The 17,648-nt window shown below is 39.7% G+C and overlaps 3 protein-coding genes across 3 annotated transcripts; all 3 read right to left on the bottom strand.

The window, feature by feature from the left end:
• Positions 1-670: 670 nt before the first annotated feature.
• Positions 671-2,443, bottom strand: LOC146503637 (olfactory receptor 1500-like). Its single transcript, XM_085184170.1, has one exon. The coding sequence runs from the start codon at positions 1,972-1,974 to the stop codon at positions 1,003-1,005; it is 972 nt and encodes a 323-aa protein (XP_085040296.1). The 5' UTR covers positions 1,975-2,443; the 3' UTR covers positions 671-1,002.
• Positions 2,444-10,998: 8,555 nt separating this feature from the next.
• On the bottom strand, positions 10,999-12,944 carry LOC146503636 (olfactory receptor 1500-like). The gene has a single exon (XM_085131729.1). It carries the CDS (start codon positions 12,079-12,081, stop codon positions 11,110-11,112), a length of 972 nt encoding a protein of 323 aa, XP_084987855.1. The 5' UTR covers positions 12,082-12,944; the 3' UTR covers positions 10,999-11,109.
• Positions 12,945-14,975: 2,031 nt separating this feature from the next.
• Positions 14,976-16,464, bottom strand: LOC146503635 (olfactory receptor 52E8-like). Its single transcript, XM_085131308.1, has one exon. It carries the CDS (start codon positions 16,416-16,418, stop codon positions 15,453-15,455), a length of 966 nt encoding a protein of 321 aa, XP_084987434.1. The 5' UTR covers positions 16,419-16,464; the 3' UTR covers positions 14,976-15,452.
• Positions 16,465-17,648: the final 1,184 nt, after the last annotated feature.

Here is a 17,648-nt window from a genome sequence, read left to right as displayed (position 1 = left end):
AACTTATACAAAATGCAGCAAGATATTAAAAAAACGTTTTGTTGATTAAAAAACACACTATATCGGATTCATATCGGTATCGGCAGATATCCAAATTTATGATATCGGTATCGGTATCGGACATAAAAAAGTGGTATCGTGCCATCTCTAATATTTAGTATCTACTGTTATCTACTGCTAGCTAGTTTATTGTGATGGTGCTGTTTTTATTATGTTGCTCTTTTTTTGTTTGCTTTCTCTTCTGTTTTTTTTTCTCCATACAGGTGATCCAGGTGTTTTGTTTGTTTTTCTTTCTTTCTTCCCCCCTTTCTCACCGTCTCTTCTACCCTCTGGTTTCCTTTCTCTCCCTCTCTTTCTTTCATTCTTTCTCCCTGTCCTATCCCCCTGTCATGTCTGTCCCGTTTGTAGCAACCGAAAATAAAATAAATTCATAATTATAATAAAGGTCAATCAAATGGACCAATATGGCAAGGCCATGATGATCCACTTGGTAAAATAAATCCACTTGGCATCTTTCTTAGCCTTAAGACAGCAATTCTGATGTCTAAAGATCCAAACGGGACACAAAAAAAATAAAATAAATAAAAATAAAAATAAAAAATTTAAATTATATGTAATGTAAAAATTTAAATTTAAAATGAATATATATATATATATATATATATATATATTTGTTTCAAAAACATCCTTCAAAGGCAGCTGAAGAATTCACTAAATTTGGGGGAAAAAACTATATTTCCCCACCTTCTACATGCCCTGTCATCCCCTCCTGTGAAATGAAAATTATTTTTTGCAAATAAAAAGTGTAACTCGGTCTTCACTCCATCAAATATACTATGCCAATTAGTTTTAAAACTTATTGTAAAGTGACCTCTAGTGGTCATATGATGTAGTATCAGTTGTTTCAGAACCAAATACTCTTGTTATTTATTACAGAAAGCCAAGATAACAGCCTGATTATAAGACATCTTCGGTGTTATACTGTTTGGATTTTGTAAAGATTTATTTGCATTCAGTTTTTAATCCAGTGCTCACTTTTCCTTTTTTAAATCTCCGCATCAAAACATTTTTAATGTCTTTAGTCTTGAAACAGTATATGATTGGATTAACAGCAGCAGGTATGAGGCTGTACAACATTGTAATAATAATCCGAATAACAAGATTAAAATTAAATCCTAAAACGTTAGCAAGATAAACAAAACATCTTGGCACATAGTAAAGGCAGGTAATAAAGAGCTGAGGGGCACAAGTGGACAGCACTTTGTGACATCTCTCAGTTTGAGACATCCTCAGAACAGCTATGATGACAGAAAAATAGGATAAAATTATGACTGTTAAAGGAACCAGGAGAGTGACCATTGCATTAGCAAATGCAACACTGTTCACATATGCCCGCTCATCACTACAACCCAGCCTTGTTATTGATATGAGATCACAGTAACACTGCATGATAATATTCTGGTCACAGTAAGGTAAAGTTAAGGTATGAAGCACAATTCCCAGCAAACGTATAAGTGTTAAAACCCAGCACATGGTGCAAGCAATAGCCACTGCTTTGTTTGTAAATGAAATGGGATATTTGAATGGAAACCATATGGCAACAAAACGATCCAAAGCCATCATCAGCAAGTTTAAAGACTGAATAGCTCCCAAAGAATGAACAAAATACATCTGTGTAAAACAAGCTCCAAAAGAAGTGATCATGTCATTCCACCAGTATCTGCCTATGATTTTTGGAAGAGTCACCATGCCAAAGCAGATGTCTGTCATTGCAAGGTTAGAAAAGATCACATATATTGGTTTGAGCAGAGTCCGCTCAAAAATGATAACAGCTATAGTGAAACCATTTCCAATTACAATAGCAAGGAAAACAAGAAGAAGAAGAACAGACACTGGACCATAATATTCAGGAGGAAGTCCAGGAAATCCAATAATAATGAACTCTTTTATAGTGGTAATATTGGTGTATTTCATAATTATATATACAAAAAAATTATCATAAACCAAAGGTAAAATTAAACAAACCACATTTTAGCCCTATGACAAAAATGATACAAATGTTTGGATTAGATACTCTATTATAATAATGATTAATTCGTTCTATTCATATCATCAATACACCTCAGCTCTAAATATACAAGAACATAACCCACTTTCCAAAACAGTCTTGATGGTTTTATATTGTAAATGTTTCCAACATAGTCTGAACTAATGATGTGTGGGGTAAATAACACTCAGAGGAAACAACTCCCATGTGCACTCAAACTTTTGAAGTGACTTGTTGCTTCTACTGTATAATGAAGTGATTTGCACTGAAGATTGACAGAGCTTCACTGTGCAAAACTAAAGAAAAAGTTTATTTAATCCAACAAACCACAGAAAAAATCTTTCAAATTACATAGCTTGCTGTGCTGTTAAGCATGCTCTTGATCTTCCCAGAGTTTGTCATAAACTTTTGGCAAGTGAAATTCTTGTATTTTAGCTGTGTGTTACTTGTTAATAATTAACACAAATCTTTTTCCATTGTGTTGCACCATGCACCTTACTACCAAATTTACTAGTCTTAAATGATAACATAGCTCTCAATACTCTGGTCCACACCAGGGTCATATAGTGAATTCGTCATTTCTACATTTTTTCTGTAAACTGGGGATATGTGTTATTCATCCAGTACTGTACAAGAATCTTCAGTCACCTTAAATTTCTTTATATTTTGCAACGAGACTTTAGTTCTCCAAGCTTTCTGAAGTTCTTTCAAAGTATTTATTTGGACATTTGCTGCTTTTTCACTTGTTATCAGGTCAGTCTTTGTACGTAGGACAATTTCCAGAGGAATGTTTTATTTGTTAAATACTGGCCTATGAGTCTTTTAATCACTAAAAAAGACACCTGACTTAAGGGATAAACCATTGTTGTGTCTGCACATAACAGACAATTTGGTCCCATTAACTTAACTGAATCTAAAAATTATTAGCCAAAACATACATGTATCTGCACATTTGGTTGTGTGTCCTTAAAAACTTTGAGGAAACTGGACCCAAAAAAGTCTCACTTTTAACTCCTACATCAATAGACCCTGATATCTGAACACACAGAGCCTGCAATGATGGATGACTCATGTAACAGAGAAGCAGATAGCAAATTCACCTGTTCTAATTGTAGGACTCTCCAAATCATCAGCAGGATTATTTCATCTTATTCAAAATGCAGCATTCAGAGGTATGGGGAAATTTTTTTACCAAATTACCCCCGTATTGAAGGCACTTCATTGTCTCCAGGTACAATATAGAATAGAATAGTCTTATTGAAATGCTACCTTATCATGGTTGAGGGGTTTGTGTGTCCCAGGGGTTGCTGGGGCTGTCTTGTCGGGGGGCTTTTGCTGCTTGGTAGGATCTCCCATGGCAAATTAGTCCTGGGTGAGGGACCAGACAAAGAGCGATTCAGAAGTAAAAGAGCGAGGGACCAGCTCACCCTGCCCGTTATAGGGTTAACAGGGCCTCACTCTGGAGCCAGGTCTGCATAACGTGCTCAAGAGGGAGATGTGGTAATTGGGCCTTAGGCCATGGGTCTGTTTGGGACACTGAATGTCACTTTTCTGTTGGGGAAGGAGCCTGAGTTAGTGCATAAGGTTGAGAGGTACCAGCTAGATATAGCTGAGCTCAGCTCAACGCATGTCAACGGGCTGGGGTGCATCTCTTAGCATGCCCTTGGCTTGCTGTCTGTACGTGTTTTTTTTTCTTTCTTTCAGTGGACAAGAGCATTTACTCCCTGCGGAGAATGGGTTCTGACTGTCGTCTACGCTTATGTGCCAAACGACGGTTAAAGTACCCGGCCTTCTTGGATCTGAACCTGAAGGGTGTTCAGTTACTGGACTTTTGTGCAAACCACAGTTTGTCAATAACGAGAACCATGTTCAAACATAAGGGTTTACATAAGGGAATGGACTCCAGAAGACACTCAATTTTGGAAACGTATCATTAGATCTGTGGGTATATGTTCTGGACACTTGGGTGAAGAGAGGGCCTGAGCTGTCAACTGATCACCACTTGGTGGTTTGGTCCACCAAATGGTGGACACCAGAGGTGAAGGGAGCCATCAGGCTAAAGACAGAGTCCTATCGGGCTTGGTTAGCCAGTTGGACTTTGGAGGCAGCCGGTAGGTACCGACAGGCCAAGTGGAAAGCTGCCCGGGCAGTTGCTGAAGCAAAAACTCGGATGTGGGAGGAGTTTGGAGAGGCTATGGAAAAAGACTTTTAGACTGCCTCAAAGAGATTCTGGCAAACCATCAGGCAACTCAGGAGGGGAAAGCAGTGCTCTATCTGCACTGTGTATAGCAAGGATGGAGTAATGCTGGCTTCAGCTGAAAACATTTTGGGGCAGTGGTAGAAGTACTTCGAGCCTTTTGTGGAGAAAGCAAAGTATGGGGGATGACTTGTCTATCTTTGGGGGTTCTCCTCATATCTCTATGAATAGGGATGGGTATTGATAAGATTTTCACGATTCCGATTCCATTTTCGATTCTGTTTAACGATTCGATTCTTTATCGATTCTCTTATCGATTCTTTTTAAAAAAGGAGAACACTAAGGTCGATTAGCTTAGAACTTTGTGTATATCTTTTCTTTGAACAAGATAGAAATTTAGGAGTAAGATGGCTTTACAAACCCAACAGTGAGATCTTAAGAGATCCAGCCTATGGCTCTTCAATGGGTCACAGGGTCCCCAGGAAAAAAAATTGTAAATGTAAAATAATAAAATAAATATTCATCTATAGCAATAACAAAGTATAACATAAATTATTCTGTAACAATTACACAAGAATATCCAGTAATGTCCCTGCCTACAATTAAACACATTCACTTACCGAAAATCGGGGGCATTGGCTGTGGCAAATGGGTGCAAGCCTTTTACCACAAACTTAGTCACTGCTCGGTGACACTCGTCTATCCTAGCCTGAAAGGAGATGCTACCGGTAGACTGCAGCGAGAACTGCCAGCATCTGAGCCAGACTCTGTCTGTCTCGCTCATCGTGGTCACTTAAATGCAGCGCACAGTAATGGCAGATTTTGTAATGAGGCAGATTGCGCTAACATAATATGAACTGTTAGTTGATTATTTACCTGCCGCATTAACGGGAGACGATGTGCAAACGTTACCGCTGCTGCTGGGTTGAGATTCACGAGTCCGGAGCGGAATTAAAAACACAACATTAATTTAAGGTTATCGTGTTTTTTGTGAGCAAATGCTTTTGCATATTCGTAGTGTTTCCTCCCTTAAATGAAATATCTACTTTGCAAGTATTACAAGTTGCCCTGTTGTCATCCGTTCTCGTAAAGTATAATCAAATTTTTGAGCGTTTGAGCCGCCCTGTTTCCTGCCAGGTAAATGACGCTCCGCAACGTGGTGACGTCATTAGGGGCGACTGGAATCGATAAGGGAATCGTTTGCAAAAATGACAAAAAATTCCAAGGAATTGAAACAGTGGGAACCGGTTCTCAACAAGAACTGGTTTTCGATACCCATCCCTATCTATGAATGATACTTTTCTGTGGCGGTCTCTAAGTTCAGGTCATCTTCCACGTCCCTGTCCTATGGTGTGCCACAAGGTTCTGTGCTGGGGCCCTTATTGTTTTTAATATATCTACTTCCTCTCCAGCATATTTTGAGCCCCTTTGAGGACATTTGCTACCACTGTTACACAGACGACATCCAGCTATATATTTCTTTTAAACCTGAAGATGTTTCTAAGCTGCAGATTCTAAATGAGTGCTTAGAATCCATCAAAGGTTGGATGGCTAATAACTTCCTCCAACTTAATTAAGAAAAGACTGAAGTCCTTGTATGTGCTCCAGACAGACATGTACCTAACATAATGAATGCTCTTGGTCCTCTTTCAACATTTGTGAAATCGTCTATCAGGAACCTAGGGGTAACCTTTGATTCTGCTCTTACCCTGGATGTTCACATCAAATCTCTGGTTCGGTCCTGCTTCTATCATTTAAGAAACATTTCTAAATTGAGCCCTTTAGTATCTCATGCTGAACTGGAGATACTGTAATTGACTGTTTACATGTCTAAACAAAAACTCCCTGGACTGTCTGCAGATTGTCCAAAATGCTGCAGCAAGGCTTCTGACAAAAACATCTAAGTACTCCCATGTAACACCATTGCTTATACAACTGCACTGGCTCCCTGTTGAATTCAGAGTCCATTTTAAGATACTGGTTCTGACATTTAAAGCTCTTCAAGGACAAGCACCAGCCTACATCATTGAACTTTTACAGCCCTATGTCCCTAGTAGGTCCCTGAGGTCTTGTGATCAGGGCCTACTTGTTATTCAGCATACAAGGCTGAAAACCAAGGGAGACAGAGCTTTTGCCACTGTGGCCGCCAGACTGTGGAACTCTCTTCCTCAGAACTTAAGATCTGCGGACTCAGTGATCACTTTTTAAAAAACAACTAAAAACACATCTTTTTAGAATTGCATTTTGTTAACTTTTGTCTGTTTTTGTTTTATACCTTGTGAAGCACTGTGATTTTCTATCTAGAAATGTGCCATATAAATAAAATTTTACTTACTTACTTACTTACTTACATACAGAGAAAAACCCAACAATCAAATGAGCCCCTATGAGCAACCATACCACTGACAGTGGGAAGGAAAAACTCCCTTTTAACAGGAAGAAACCTCTGGCAAAACTAGGCTCAGGGAGGGGTGGCCATCTGCTGCGACCAGTTGGGGTGAAAGAAGGAAGACAGGATAGAAGAGAGACAGCTATAAAAGACACGTCTCCTGGATGCACTGGTACGCATCTTCAGTGATGTATCCTGGGGTCATCAGGTGTTTTGGGTCTCACAACATCATACACCCTCGCCCAGGCGACCCAGCCGGGGGTGATCAGGCCCCGACTTGCGCACCAGTAGCTACCCACAGATCAGCCCTCTTGATCCATAGCCACCTTGTGGCTTTCTCTGCCGCTTCACTCACAGCCTGGATGGCCCTCTTCTTGTCTGCCCCAGCCACGCCCAGCCGGCCTAGGACTTTGCAGAGTGATCGTCCTGCAAAGCCCCTACAACCCCCTTCTATGGGCTCATAGAAAGTCTTCCAGCCCCTTCCCCTGCACTCCTGCACTGTAGCTGCCAATCAGAGGCTGTGTTGAGGAGGCCAGTTGTCAAATGTGGGCGCACCTGGGGTTTCTCTCCAGCCTTAATAAAAGAGATTGCCTTCCTCGGAGCATGATGATGCTTGCTGGTGCTGATTGCTGAGGCAATCTTTTCAGCAACTACTCTGAGCACCTGGTCGTGCCGCCAACGATACCGACAGTCCTCCTCTTTGGGAATCCAGACTCCCTCTGCGCACTTCCACTGATCAGCAACTCTCCCTCTCCGCCATGTCACCTTTAAGATCTTCCACAGGTGTCAAAGCAGCTCTGGGCAGCGCTTATAAACAAGGTAGGGTACGCCACTGGGACCTGGGGAGGATGCTGAGCGGGCTGCCTTGATGACCTCACACACCTCCTTCAAACTTGGGTCCGTCAACTTGAACTCTACTGATGGTGGGGCAGGGTTGATGAGAGCTTTGTTTGGTCCCAAGTCTTGTTCCCTCAGTGGGTCACTCATGGTCTCATGAAGGAAGTTATTCACCTCCTCACCTGAGCACTCCAACTGGCCACTTCGCTTAACCCCAAGCAATTGTTTGGAAAAGCGAAAGGGATCAGCAATAAAAGCTGCACATTTCCTGGCTCTCTCTTCCCCGCCTCCTGTGCCATTCTGCTCTATGGAGGGTAATCAGCTTCTTCAGCAAGATGTTATGCAGTTCCTCTAAAGCTTGCTTCTCCTCTGCATCAGTGTTCTTGAACTGCTTCTTAAGGCTCCTAAGCTCCTGGCGCAGTCGATGAATCTTCATGGCCCTGCGGTTCATGGTGTAAGGGGTCTTGTTGTTACACTTCTCGGTCAGGCCGAACCTTTCTGAGGCCGAGCTGACTATGATGGTGGTCATTGTTTTAAGCCTGCTGTCAGCATGTCTTTTGGCCACAGCTTGTATGATGTTGGCGACATCCTCATCAAATTTCTTCCACTTGCTCCGGCTGCTGGCTGGGGGCCACTTAATCCACTGTTGTGGAACTACACTGCTTGGATTGGAAGAGTCCGTGGAGGGACTGGGACTGCGTGGAGGGACTGGGCTCTGTGGGGTGCCTCCTGGCCGGGCTCCTCCTGCATCTCACCAGGTTCAGGACCTGTGCGTTGCACCTCACTCTCCCGCTCCAAACATTTCATTCTGGCCTGATGGACCTTTAGGCCACGCTGGTTCTTACACAGCTTGCCGCAGATACATGTCTTACTCGTAGTCCTTTCCATTGCGTTGGTTGTTAACCTTGAGTCCGTCCGATTGGAGACCTCATCCTCCCCCCTCTCGGGATCTCCTGGGGGTATCTTTCTTTAGGGCTTTCCGTAGTTTTTTGGGGTGCTTTCTCACGAAAACTGCAGACCGGGATGCTAGCCCACCCTGCCCCTGGAGCCGTCTTTCTGAGCTGTCATCTGTCTCTCCAGTGGTCACCAAACTTTTCTTGATTGTCACCTAGTCTCTTCCTAGGCATCACTGGCTCAGCCAGAGTTTAACTATAAAAGACACATCTTCTGGATGCACTGGTACGCATCTTCAGTGATGTATCCTGGGGTCATCAGGTGTTTCGGGTCTCACAGCATCATACACCCTCGCCCAGGCGACCCAGCCGGGGGTGATCAGCCCTCTTGATCCACAGCCACCTTGTGGCTTTCTCTGCCGCTTCACTCACAGCCTAGATGGCCCTCTTCTTGGCTGCCCCAGCCATGCCCAGAGATTAATAACAAGTACGATCCAATGCAGAGAGGTCTATTAACATATAGTGAGTGAGAAAGGTGACTGAAAAGGAAAAACTCAATGCATCATGGGAATCCCCCAGCAGCCTATGCCTATTGCAGCATAACTAAGGGAGGGTTCAGGGTCACCTGGTCCAGCCCTAACTATATGATTTAGCAAAAAGGAAAGTTTTAAGCCTAATCTTAAAAGTAGAAATACTGTCTGTCTCCCAAATCCAAACTGGAAGCTGGTTCAATGGAAGAGGGGCCTGAAAACTGAAGGCTCTCCCTCCCATTCTACTTTTAAATACTCTAGGAACAACAAGTAAGCCTGCAGTGCGAGAGCGAAGTGATCTAATGGGGTGATATGGTACTAGCCCCTATCAGTACTCTTGCTGTAGCATTTTGGATTAATTGAAGGCTTTTCAGGTGGTTTTTAGTTTTCTGGTAACAATGAATTACAGTAGTCCAGCCTAGAAGTAATAAATGCATGAACTAGTTTTTCAGCATCACTCTGAGAAAGGATATTTAAAATTTTTGGGCCATTCAATCCTTAAACAACCGTTGCAAGAGCTTGTTCTACATAGCCAGCAATAAGTCGGCCTCATTTCCAGTGGGTGTTAGAGTCTGCCAGGGTTGCTCTTTGTCATCGATTCTGTTCAGAATTTTTATGGACAAAATGTCTAGGTATAACTGAGTGGCTTAAGGATTCCACTTGAGTGGTGTCAGAATCTTATCTCTGCTTTCGCAGATGATGTAGTTCTGTTGGCTTCATCAGGTGATGGCCTCCAGCTTGCACTGAAATGGTTCGCAGCCAAGCGTGAAACAGTGGGAATGAGAATCAGCACCTGCAAATCTGAGGCCATGGTCCTCAGCCGGAAAAGCTTGAAGTGCCCACTTTGGGTCAGAGACAAGTTCCTGTCCCAAGTGGAGGAGTTTAAGTGTCTCGGGGTCTCGTTCAGAAGTGCTGGGAGAAAGGAGCAGGAGATCAAAAAGCGGATTGGTGCTGCAGCTGCACTGATGCAGTGATGAAGATGATGTATTGGTCCGTTGTAGTGAAGAGAGAGTCGAGTGTAAAAATCGAAGCTCTCAATGTACTGGTTGATCCACGCCTCTACCCTCACCTCACACGTTTTCTATGTTTTTGTCTTCTGTGAAAAGCACATAGAGTTAACATGTTATGAAATGTGTCAAAGTTTGAGAATGAGTATGGACAATTTTTGTTATCACAGACAAGAATGACAAATATATGACGTTTGATTAGTTTCAGTTTGGAACTTAAGGCAACAAGAGACCTACCTTTCAAACCATCTTCAAAAGAACTACAATGGTGTGAAAAAGTCTTTATTTCTTTGTTTGTCACGCTTAAATGTTTCAGATCATCAAACAAATTTAAATATTAAACAAAAATAACGAAAGTTAACACAAAATGAAGTTTCTAAATGAAGGTATTTATCAATAAGGAAAAAAAATAAAAAATCTTAACCACATGACCCTGTGTGAAAAAGTGATTACACCTACTAACTGGTTGGGCAACCCTTAGCAGCAACAACTTCAATCAAACATTTGCGATAACTGGTTATGAGTCTTTTACAGCACTGTAGAAGAATTTTGGCCTACTCATCTGCGCAGAATTCTAGAGGGTTAGAGAGGGTTTTCAAGCATAAAACATTGTCATGCCACACCATCTCAATAAAATTCAGGTCAGGATGTTTTCCCCCCTGATAATAACTGCCTTGGTTTAGAAACTGCATTTTGTGTTAACTTGTGTTATCTTTGTCTAATATTTAAACGTTTTTGATGAGATGAAGGATTTAAGTGTGACAAACATTTAAAAATGAACGATCATCATATCACTCATATAAGGATTAATGCAGTTTAAGTGCAGAGAAGAGAAAAATTCAGTTTTAAAAAGATGCAAAACAATTGATATCAGAAGAAGACTTGATAAAGTTATCACATTAAGACATGTCAGCAGTTAATGTTTCTCTGTTTCATTCTGTAAGTTAATTTGAGTATCACAAACCTTTCTAAAAATATTATTAAACTAAACATTTGACATAAAAACACATTTTAAAATGATATATATTAATAAAGACCCCAATATTTCGTTTGACAACTTACATATAATGCAATGAATGCAATTGCAATTAATAACTTATGAGCATCGTTATCAGTTGTTAGTATTCCTAAATAAAATTCTTAAATAAAATTTAATAAAATAATGCAAAAACCATATTTGTTTTGTTGAAGCAGGAAAATATTAACAATTTATTTGCATTCAGTTTTTAATCCAGTGCTCACTTTTCCTTTTTTAAATCTCCGCATCAAAACATTTTTTATTTCTTTAGTCTTGAAACAGTATATGATTGGATTAACAGCAGCAGGTATGAGGCTGAACATCATTGTAATAATAATCCGAATAACAAGACTAAAATTGAATCCCACACCATTAGCAATATAAACAAAGCATCTTGGCACATAGTAAAGGCAGGTAATAAAGAGCTGAGGGGCACAAGTGGACAGCACTTTGTGACGTCTCTCAGTTTGAGACATCCTCAGAACAGCTATGATGACAGAAAAATAGGATAAAATTATAAATGTTAAAGGAACCAGGAGAGTGAACATTGCATTAGCAAGTGCAACACTGTACACATATTCCCGCTCATCACTACAACCCAGCCTTGTTATTGATATGAGATCACAGTAACACTGCATGATAATATTCTGGTCACAGTAAGGTAAAGTTAAGGTATGAAGCACAATTCCCAGCAAACGTATAAATGTTAAAACCCAGCACATGGTGCAAGCAATAGCCACTGTTTTGTTTGTAAATGAAATGGGATATTTGAATGGAAACCATATGGCAACAAAACGATCCAAAGCCATCATCAGCAAGTTTAAAGACTGAATAGCTCCCAAAGAATGAACAAAATACATCTGTGTAAAACAAGCTCCAAAAGAAGTGATCATGTCATTCCACCAGTATCTGCCTATGATTTTTGGAAGAGTCACCACGCCAAAGCAGATGTCTGTCATTGCAAGGTTAGAAAAGATCACATATATTGGTTTGTGCAGAGTCCGCTCAAAAATGATAACAGCTATAGTGAAACCATTTCCAATTACAATAGCAAGGAAAACAAGAAGAAGAAGAACAGACACTGGACCATAATATTCAGGAGGAAGTCCAGGAAATCCAATAATAATGAAGTCTTTTATAGTGGTAATATTGGTGTGTTTCATTGATTATCAATTATGTATACACAAAGAAATAATCATACACCAAAGGTAAAATTAAATAAACAACATTTTAGCCCTATCACAAAAATGATACAAATGTTTGGATTAGATACTCTATTATAATAATGATTAATTCGTTCTATTCATATCATCAATACACCTCAGCTCTAAATATACAAGAACATAACCCACTTTCCAAAACAGTCTTGATGGTTTTATATAGTAAATGTTTCCAACAGAGTCTGAACTAATGATGTGTGGGGTAAATAACACTCAGAGGAAACAACTCCCATGTGCACTCAAACTTTTGAAGTGACTTGTTGCTTCTACTGTATAATGAAATGATTTGCACTGAAGATTGTCAGAGCTTCACTGTGCAAAACTAAAAAAAAAGTTTATTTAATCCAACAAATCACAGAAGAAATAACTTGATGTGTAGCTCTAACAGTTTTATTAGAGACATATTTGTCACATGTTGTCTTTGATCTGAATGAATATTACTACTCTTGGGAAACACACGCACACACACACGATCATAGCATCATTGACATCACCCTTAAAGCCTGAATTATTCATTTCTTTTAGAACTGTAATTTTATTTCTGTAAAAAATTTGGGGAATTATTAGGTTCTTTTTTCTTTATGATTAAATGTTTTCACAAATCAAGTCTGCAGTCAAAAGCTGTGTGTTGTCTGGTTAACAGCCCTGTGTGTTCACTGCTTGCTTTGGATTCAGTTTGACTTTTGCTTGTGGACTCTTTGCTGGACTTTGCACCAGACAAAATAAATGATCACTTTGTGTTACTCAGTCTGTCTGCACTTGGATCGTAACTGTGCAAAGCGTGATTTCATGACACAGCAAGTAGAAATCCAGCAGATGTCTACCAAGAGCTGTTTGTAGCTTGCCATCGCCAGTGTGTGAATGTGAGTGTGAATGGGTGAATGACTGAATGTAGTGTAAAGCACTTTGGGGTCCTTAAGGACTAGAAAAGCGCTATACAAATGCAGTCCATTTACCATTTACCATTTTAGTTAAAAACTTTACACATCCCTTCATGGTATGGAGTGTGTGTGTTGTTGTTGATTTTTTGGTTTGCTTGTGTAGTGGCAATTCCTTTTGTTTGACAGACCAAAACATCCCACAATTAAAAGTCCACAAGCCACTGCTGCACTGAGATAATATTTCATACGCAGGCAAAAGAAGTCCACTGTCCAAACTTGAAAGTTGCGTTTTTATGGTTTATTTTTTCCAGTTTGGCAAGCAATAACAAGATCCATTTTTTGTTACCTCCTGCTGCTTCTCCTGCTCTGGTAAAAAACCATAGGCCCACCCCAGTACATGCTGGTCCTATACCAGTCTCTTTATTTATAGAAACAAAATGGCCCTACAGCTCTTACTGACTAATTTAACAAGGTAACATCAAACAAACAAAACATTGAAACAAATATTAACCTACAAATAAACTTGTAAATAAACCCCAAAATATAAGTAAACTAACAACAAACTTTGACTAATTTCAAAATAATAAAAATAAAGAACAGATAGCTCCAACAGCTTGTTTGCTTTAACACATTGCACAGAAATTACACTAGTAGAAGAAAAAAAGAAAAGGTGTCAGGCTTAAAAAAAATAGATGAACAATATCCAAAAAGCCATAAGAAATACCAAAAACCCAGCATGGGCCATGGACAGGATCTGAGAGGTTCATCTGATCCCTCAGCTTATTTTGCTACTTGTTAGCGTACCTGGGTCGTTGACCCAGTGTTTTGAGTTTTGCATCGTCATTAACGGGCAGCACGGTGGCACGGTGGTTAGCACTGTTGCCGCACAGCAAGAAGGTCCTGAGTTCAATTCCACCATCAGGCCGGGGTCTTTCTGTGTGGAGTTTGCATGTTCTCCCCGTGTTTGCGTGGGTTCCCTCCGGGTACTCCGGCTTCCTCCCACCGTCCAAAGACATGCAGCTTGTGGGGATAGGTTAATTGGATAATCCAAATTGTCAATAGGTGTGAATGTGCGAATGAATGTGAGTGCGAATGGTTGTCTGTCCCTGTGTGTTGGCCCTGCGACAGACTGGCGACCTGTCCAGGGTGTACCCCGCCTCTCGCCCTATGACAGCTGGGATAGGCTCCAGCGCCCCCCGCAACCCTGAAAAGGATAAGCGGAAGCGAATGGATGGATGGATTTACCTTTGATTTTGCTATTATTTATCATTTCTAGTCTTTTGGTTTCTGTTAGAGTTCTCTGTCTTCTGGTGTCTGTCTCGGTGTTCCATGGTTGCTCTTTAAGCTTTGTTATAATTTCCAGTATAGTTAGTTTTCTGTTCCTTTTGCAATCCAGCAATAAAAGATGAGTTTTGAGTTTACATTTGCCTCTGTGAGTCTGCATTTTTGGGTCCACCGTGCCTGTCCGCACACAGTACATGATACTACTGTTCATCAAAGCCTCATGAGCAACTGTTACAAAGCTTCTTGTAGACAATGAGCTATGTATAAAGGTGTGAGGGCAGTCAAACCGAGAAAGCACAGGCAATGTACACCTGTTCTACTCATGTGTCTTCCTGAAGTCTCATTTTTTATTAAATTATTTATTTGGGGATTTTAAAAAAATGTATTATTAAAAATGATAAACCCTGTCCAGCATGTTACTTAAAGAATATGGAATCATAACAGAGACGCTGTACACATATGTCTGTATTTAATTCTTTGTATGTCTGCCTAAATACACAGTGACACATCATAAACATATACAGCAATAGTTTATTCAGTTTCAACAATATACTGAGTCTATGTCTATAACATCACATACTATTTTATAATCATTACATCTTTATAATGAAAGAAAAAATTTAATTGGACTTTGCACATCTTAAAAATTAGATGAGAGGATACTAATGAAGGCTTGACTTGAAAAACAAAACAAAGACAAGTTCAAAAATGTGTCTTGTCTACATGCAAATGTGTAACTGTAGTTACGGGTTCAAGGCAACAGCTTCAACAAAAACCATCCTGATATGTCTAATTACTAATATGTACTAAAGTAGGAATATGTCTGTATTTTCAATGATAGCATAATTTGATTGATTTCATACAACCTATGTTTAATATTGTGGGTAAACAGCATACTTTTACACTTTTAAAGATTTTGAGCATTACACCTTACAAGAGAAGTAACATTTTTCAGTACAATTTGCCATAATATGTATGAAATATACACATAAAATTAAAAAAACAAAACCAAGGGTGGAATCCATGTTTGGGAGGAAAAATACTGAAAAGAGGCTACATTGTGAAAATCATCACGTCTTTACTCTCATAAGTGTCTGAGAAAGACATATCCTGCTTTTGACTTATCGACTGACTGTTAAGAGTTACATATTAAGATGAAAGCTTTATCTCTAATCCAATTTTAGTTTTCTTCAGCCTCTTCATCAGCATGTGTTTTATGTCGTGAGTCTTGAAACAGTATATGACTGGATTAACAGCAGCAGGAATAAGACTGTACAGCAATATCAACCCAATGCGGACATCTAAACTGAAAGAAAATCCAACAGCATAAGTCACATAAACAAAACATCTGGGTAGATAAAAAAGACATGTGATAAATATTTGTGAAGTACAAGTGGATAAGGTTCTTTTGCGCCCTGCAGAACTGGAAATTTTCATAATAACCACAATAATAGAAAAGTAGGAAAACAAAATGAATGCAAGAGGAAGCAAAAGACAAAACATGGCTAAACAGAGTGAAGTGACTACAAAACTTTTAACATCATCTCCACAAGCCTGGCTTATTATGGATATGTTGTCACAGTAGCACTGAACAATGATGTTTGATTTACAGAAAGGCAAAGTTAGGGCATGGAGTACAACAGCTATCATCAAAGGCAGAGGTATGAACCAAGCAAACCCACACAACACAGATATGACACTGTTTGTAATTAGAACAGGGTAACGAAGAGGAATACATATTGCAACAAATCGATCAAGAGCCATTACCAGCAAGATGAAAGATGTCACTGATCCCAAATAATGAACAAAGAACATTTGCGTAAAACAGCCATAAAATGAAATAACACTATTGTCAGACCAATATTTTGACATGATTTTTGGCAGTGTCACAGTGCCAAATGTCAAGTCATTCAGGGCCAGGTGACAAAAGACCAGATATGTTGGCTTTTGCAGGGACTTTTCATAGGCAACAAATGATAAAATGAAAATGTTCCCCACTGCAATGGCTAGGTAAACAAAAAAAAGAAAAGTTGATATGGGTCCATAATACTGTGGTGAAAGTCCAGGAAATCCAAGGATGAAGAAGCTTTTCATCCTTGTTACATTGGTGATCATAGTTTCAGTAACAAATTTGATTAGAGCTTTGAAATATTGATATGAGAATATACTATTGACATGCACTATAACATTTTTACATTAATCATTTTCCAGAAATCATTAAAAATAGCTATTTAAAAGGTGGTCTTAGAAAAAAGCAATTAATTAGATGATCTCTGTTACATACTTTGAGTATGGCTTTTGCTTCTGATTGCAGCTGATATTCAAAAGAGTGTCTGGGTGGTAGGCAGCATCCATCTTTTATGAGGTCTGACCTGTTGTATCCTCAATGGACACCCTTCAGCACATCCTCCTCTCTTCCTGCTAAGCTAGCTTGTAATAAATTATTCTTGGTCAAAAAGTGCTGTTCCCTGAAGATTTGGCAGTGCATTGGCTGCAAAATTCCATGCCAATAACTGAAGTCTGGAGAAACAAGTACTAAACAAGAGTGTACATAAGTAAAGTAAGTCAGTAAATCTTTATTTATATAGCACCTTTCAAGATAAAATCACAAAGTGCTTCACCAAAGCTAAAACATAAAAACAAAAATCAGCCAAAGGCAAGTTGAGATGATTTTTTAGCTGTTTTTTTAAATGAGGTGAGTGAGTCCACAGATCTCAAACTCAATGGGAGAGAGTTCCAAAGTCTGGGGGCCATAGTTACAAAAGCTCTGTCACCTTTTGTTTTCAGCCTCATGTGCTGGACAACAAGCAAGCCCTCATCACATGACCTCAGGGACTTGCTGGGGATGTAAAAGATCACTGATGTATTTTGGTGCTTGTCCATGCAGAGTCCTGAATGTCAAAATCATAATCTTAAAGTGGACTATGAGTTTTATGGGGAGCCAGTGCAGCTGGATCAGCAGGGGTGTGGCATGGGAGTACTTGATAGACTTGGTCAAAGCCTTGCGGCAGCATTCTGAACATCCTGCTGATGTTCCAAGGAGGTATTACATAAACAGTTGAACAAGGAATTACAATAGTCCAAATGAGAGGAAACAAATGCATGAATGATCACTTCCAGTTCAAAGCATGAAACAATAGGACTCAGCTTCGCAATGTTTCTTAAATGGTAAAAACAGGAGCGGACCAGAGATTTAACATGAGCGTCCAATGTCAGAGCTGGGTCAAAAGTAACACCAAGATTCCTAATAGAAGATTTTGCAAATAAACCAAGAGAGCCTAAAGATAGAAAGACGATGATTATTTAAAAAAAGGTTTTTTAATAAATCAACATTGTTATAGGAAT

This window comes from Neolamprologus multifasciatus, chromosome 14 (genome assembly GCF_963576455.1).
Source record: "Neolamprologus multifasciatus chromosome 14, fNeoMul1.2, whole genome shotgun sequence".
NCBI lineage: Eukaryota > Metazoa > Chordata > Actinopteri > Cichliformes > Cichlidae > Neolamprologus > Neolamprologus multifasciatus.
Note: the sequence above shows the minus strand (reverse complement) of the source record. Positions and strands in the feature narration are given on the sequence as shown.

Coding starts and splice junctions, on each gene's coding strand:
- LOC146503637 (XM_085184170.1), bottom strand. CDS start 1,974: ATGAAATACACCAATATTACCACTATAAAAGAGTTCATTATTATTGGA.
- LOC146503636 (XM_085131729.1), bottom strand. CDS start 12,081: ATGAAACACACCAATATTACCACTATAAAAGACTTCATTATTATTGGA.
- LOC146503635 (XM_085131308.1), bottom strand. CDS start 16,418: ATGATCACCAATGTAACAAGGATGAAAAGCTTCTTCATCCTTGGATTT.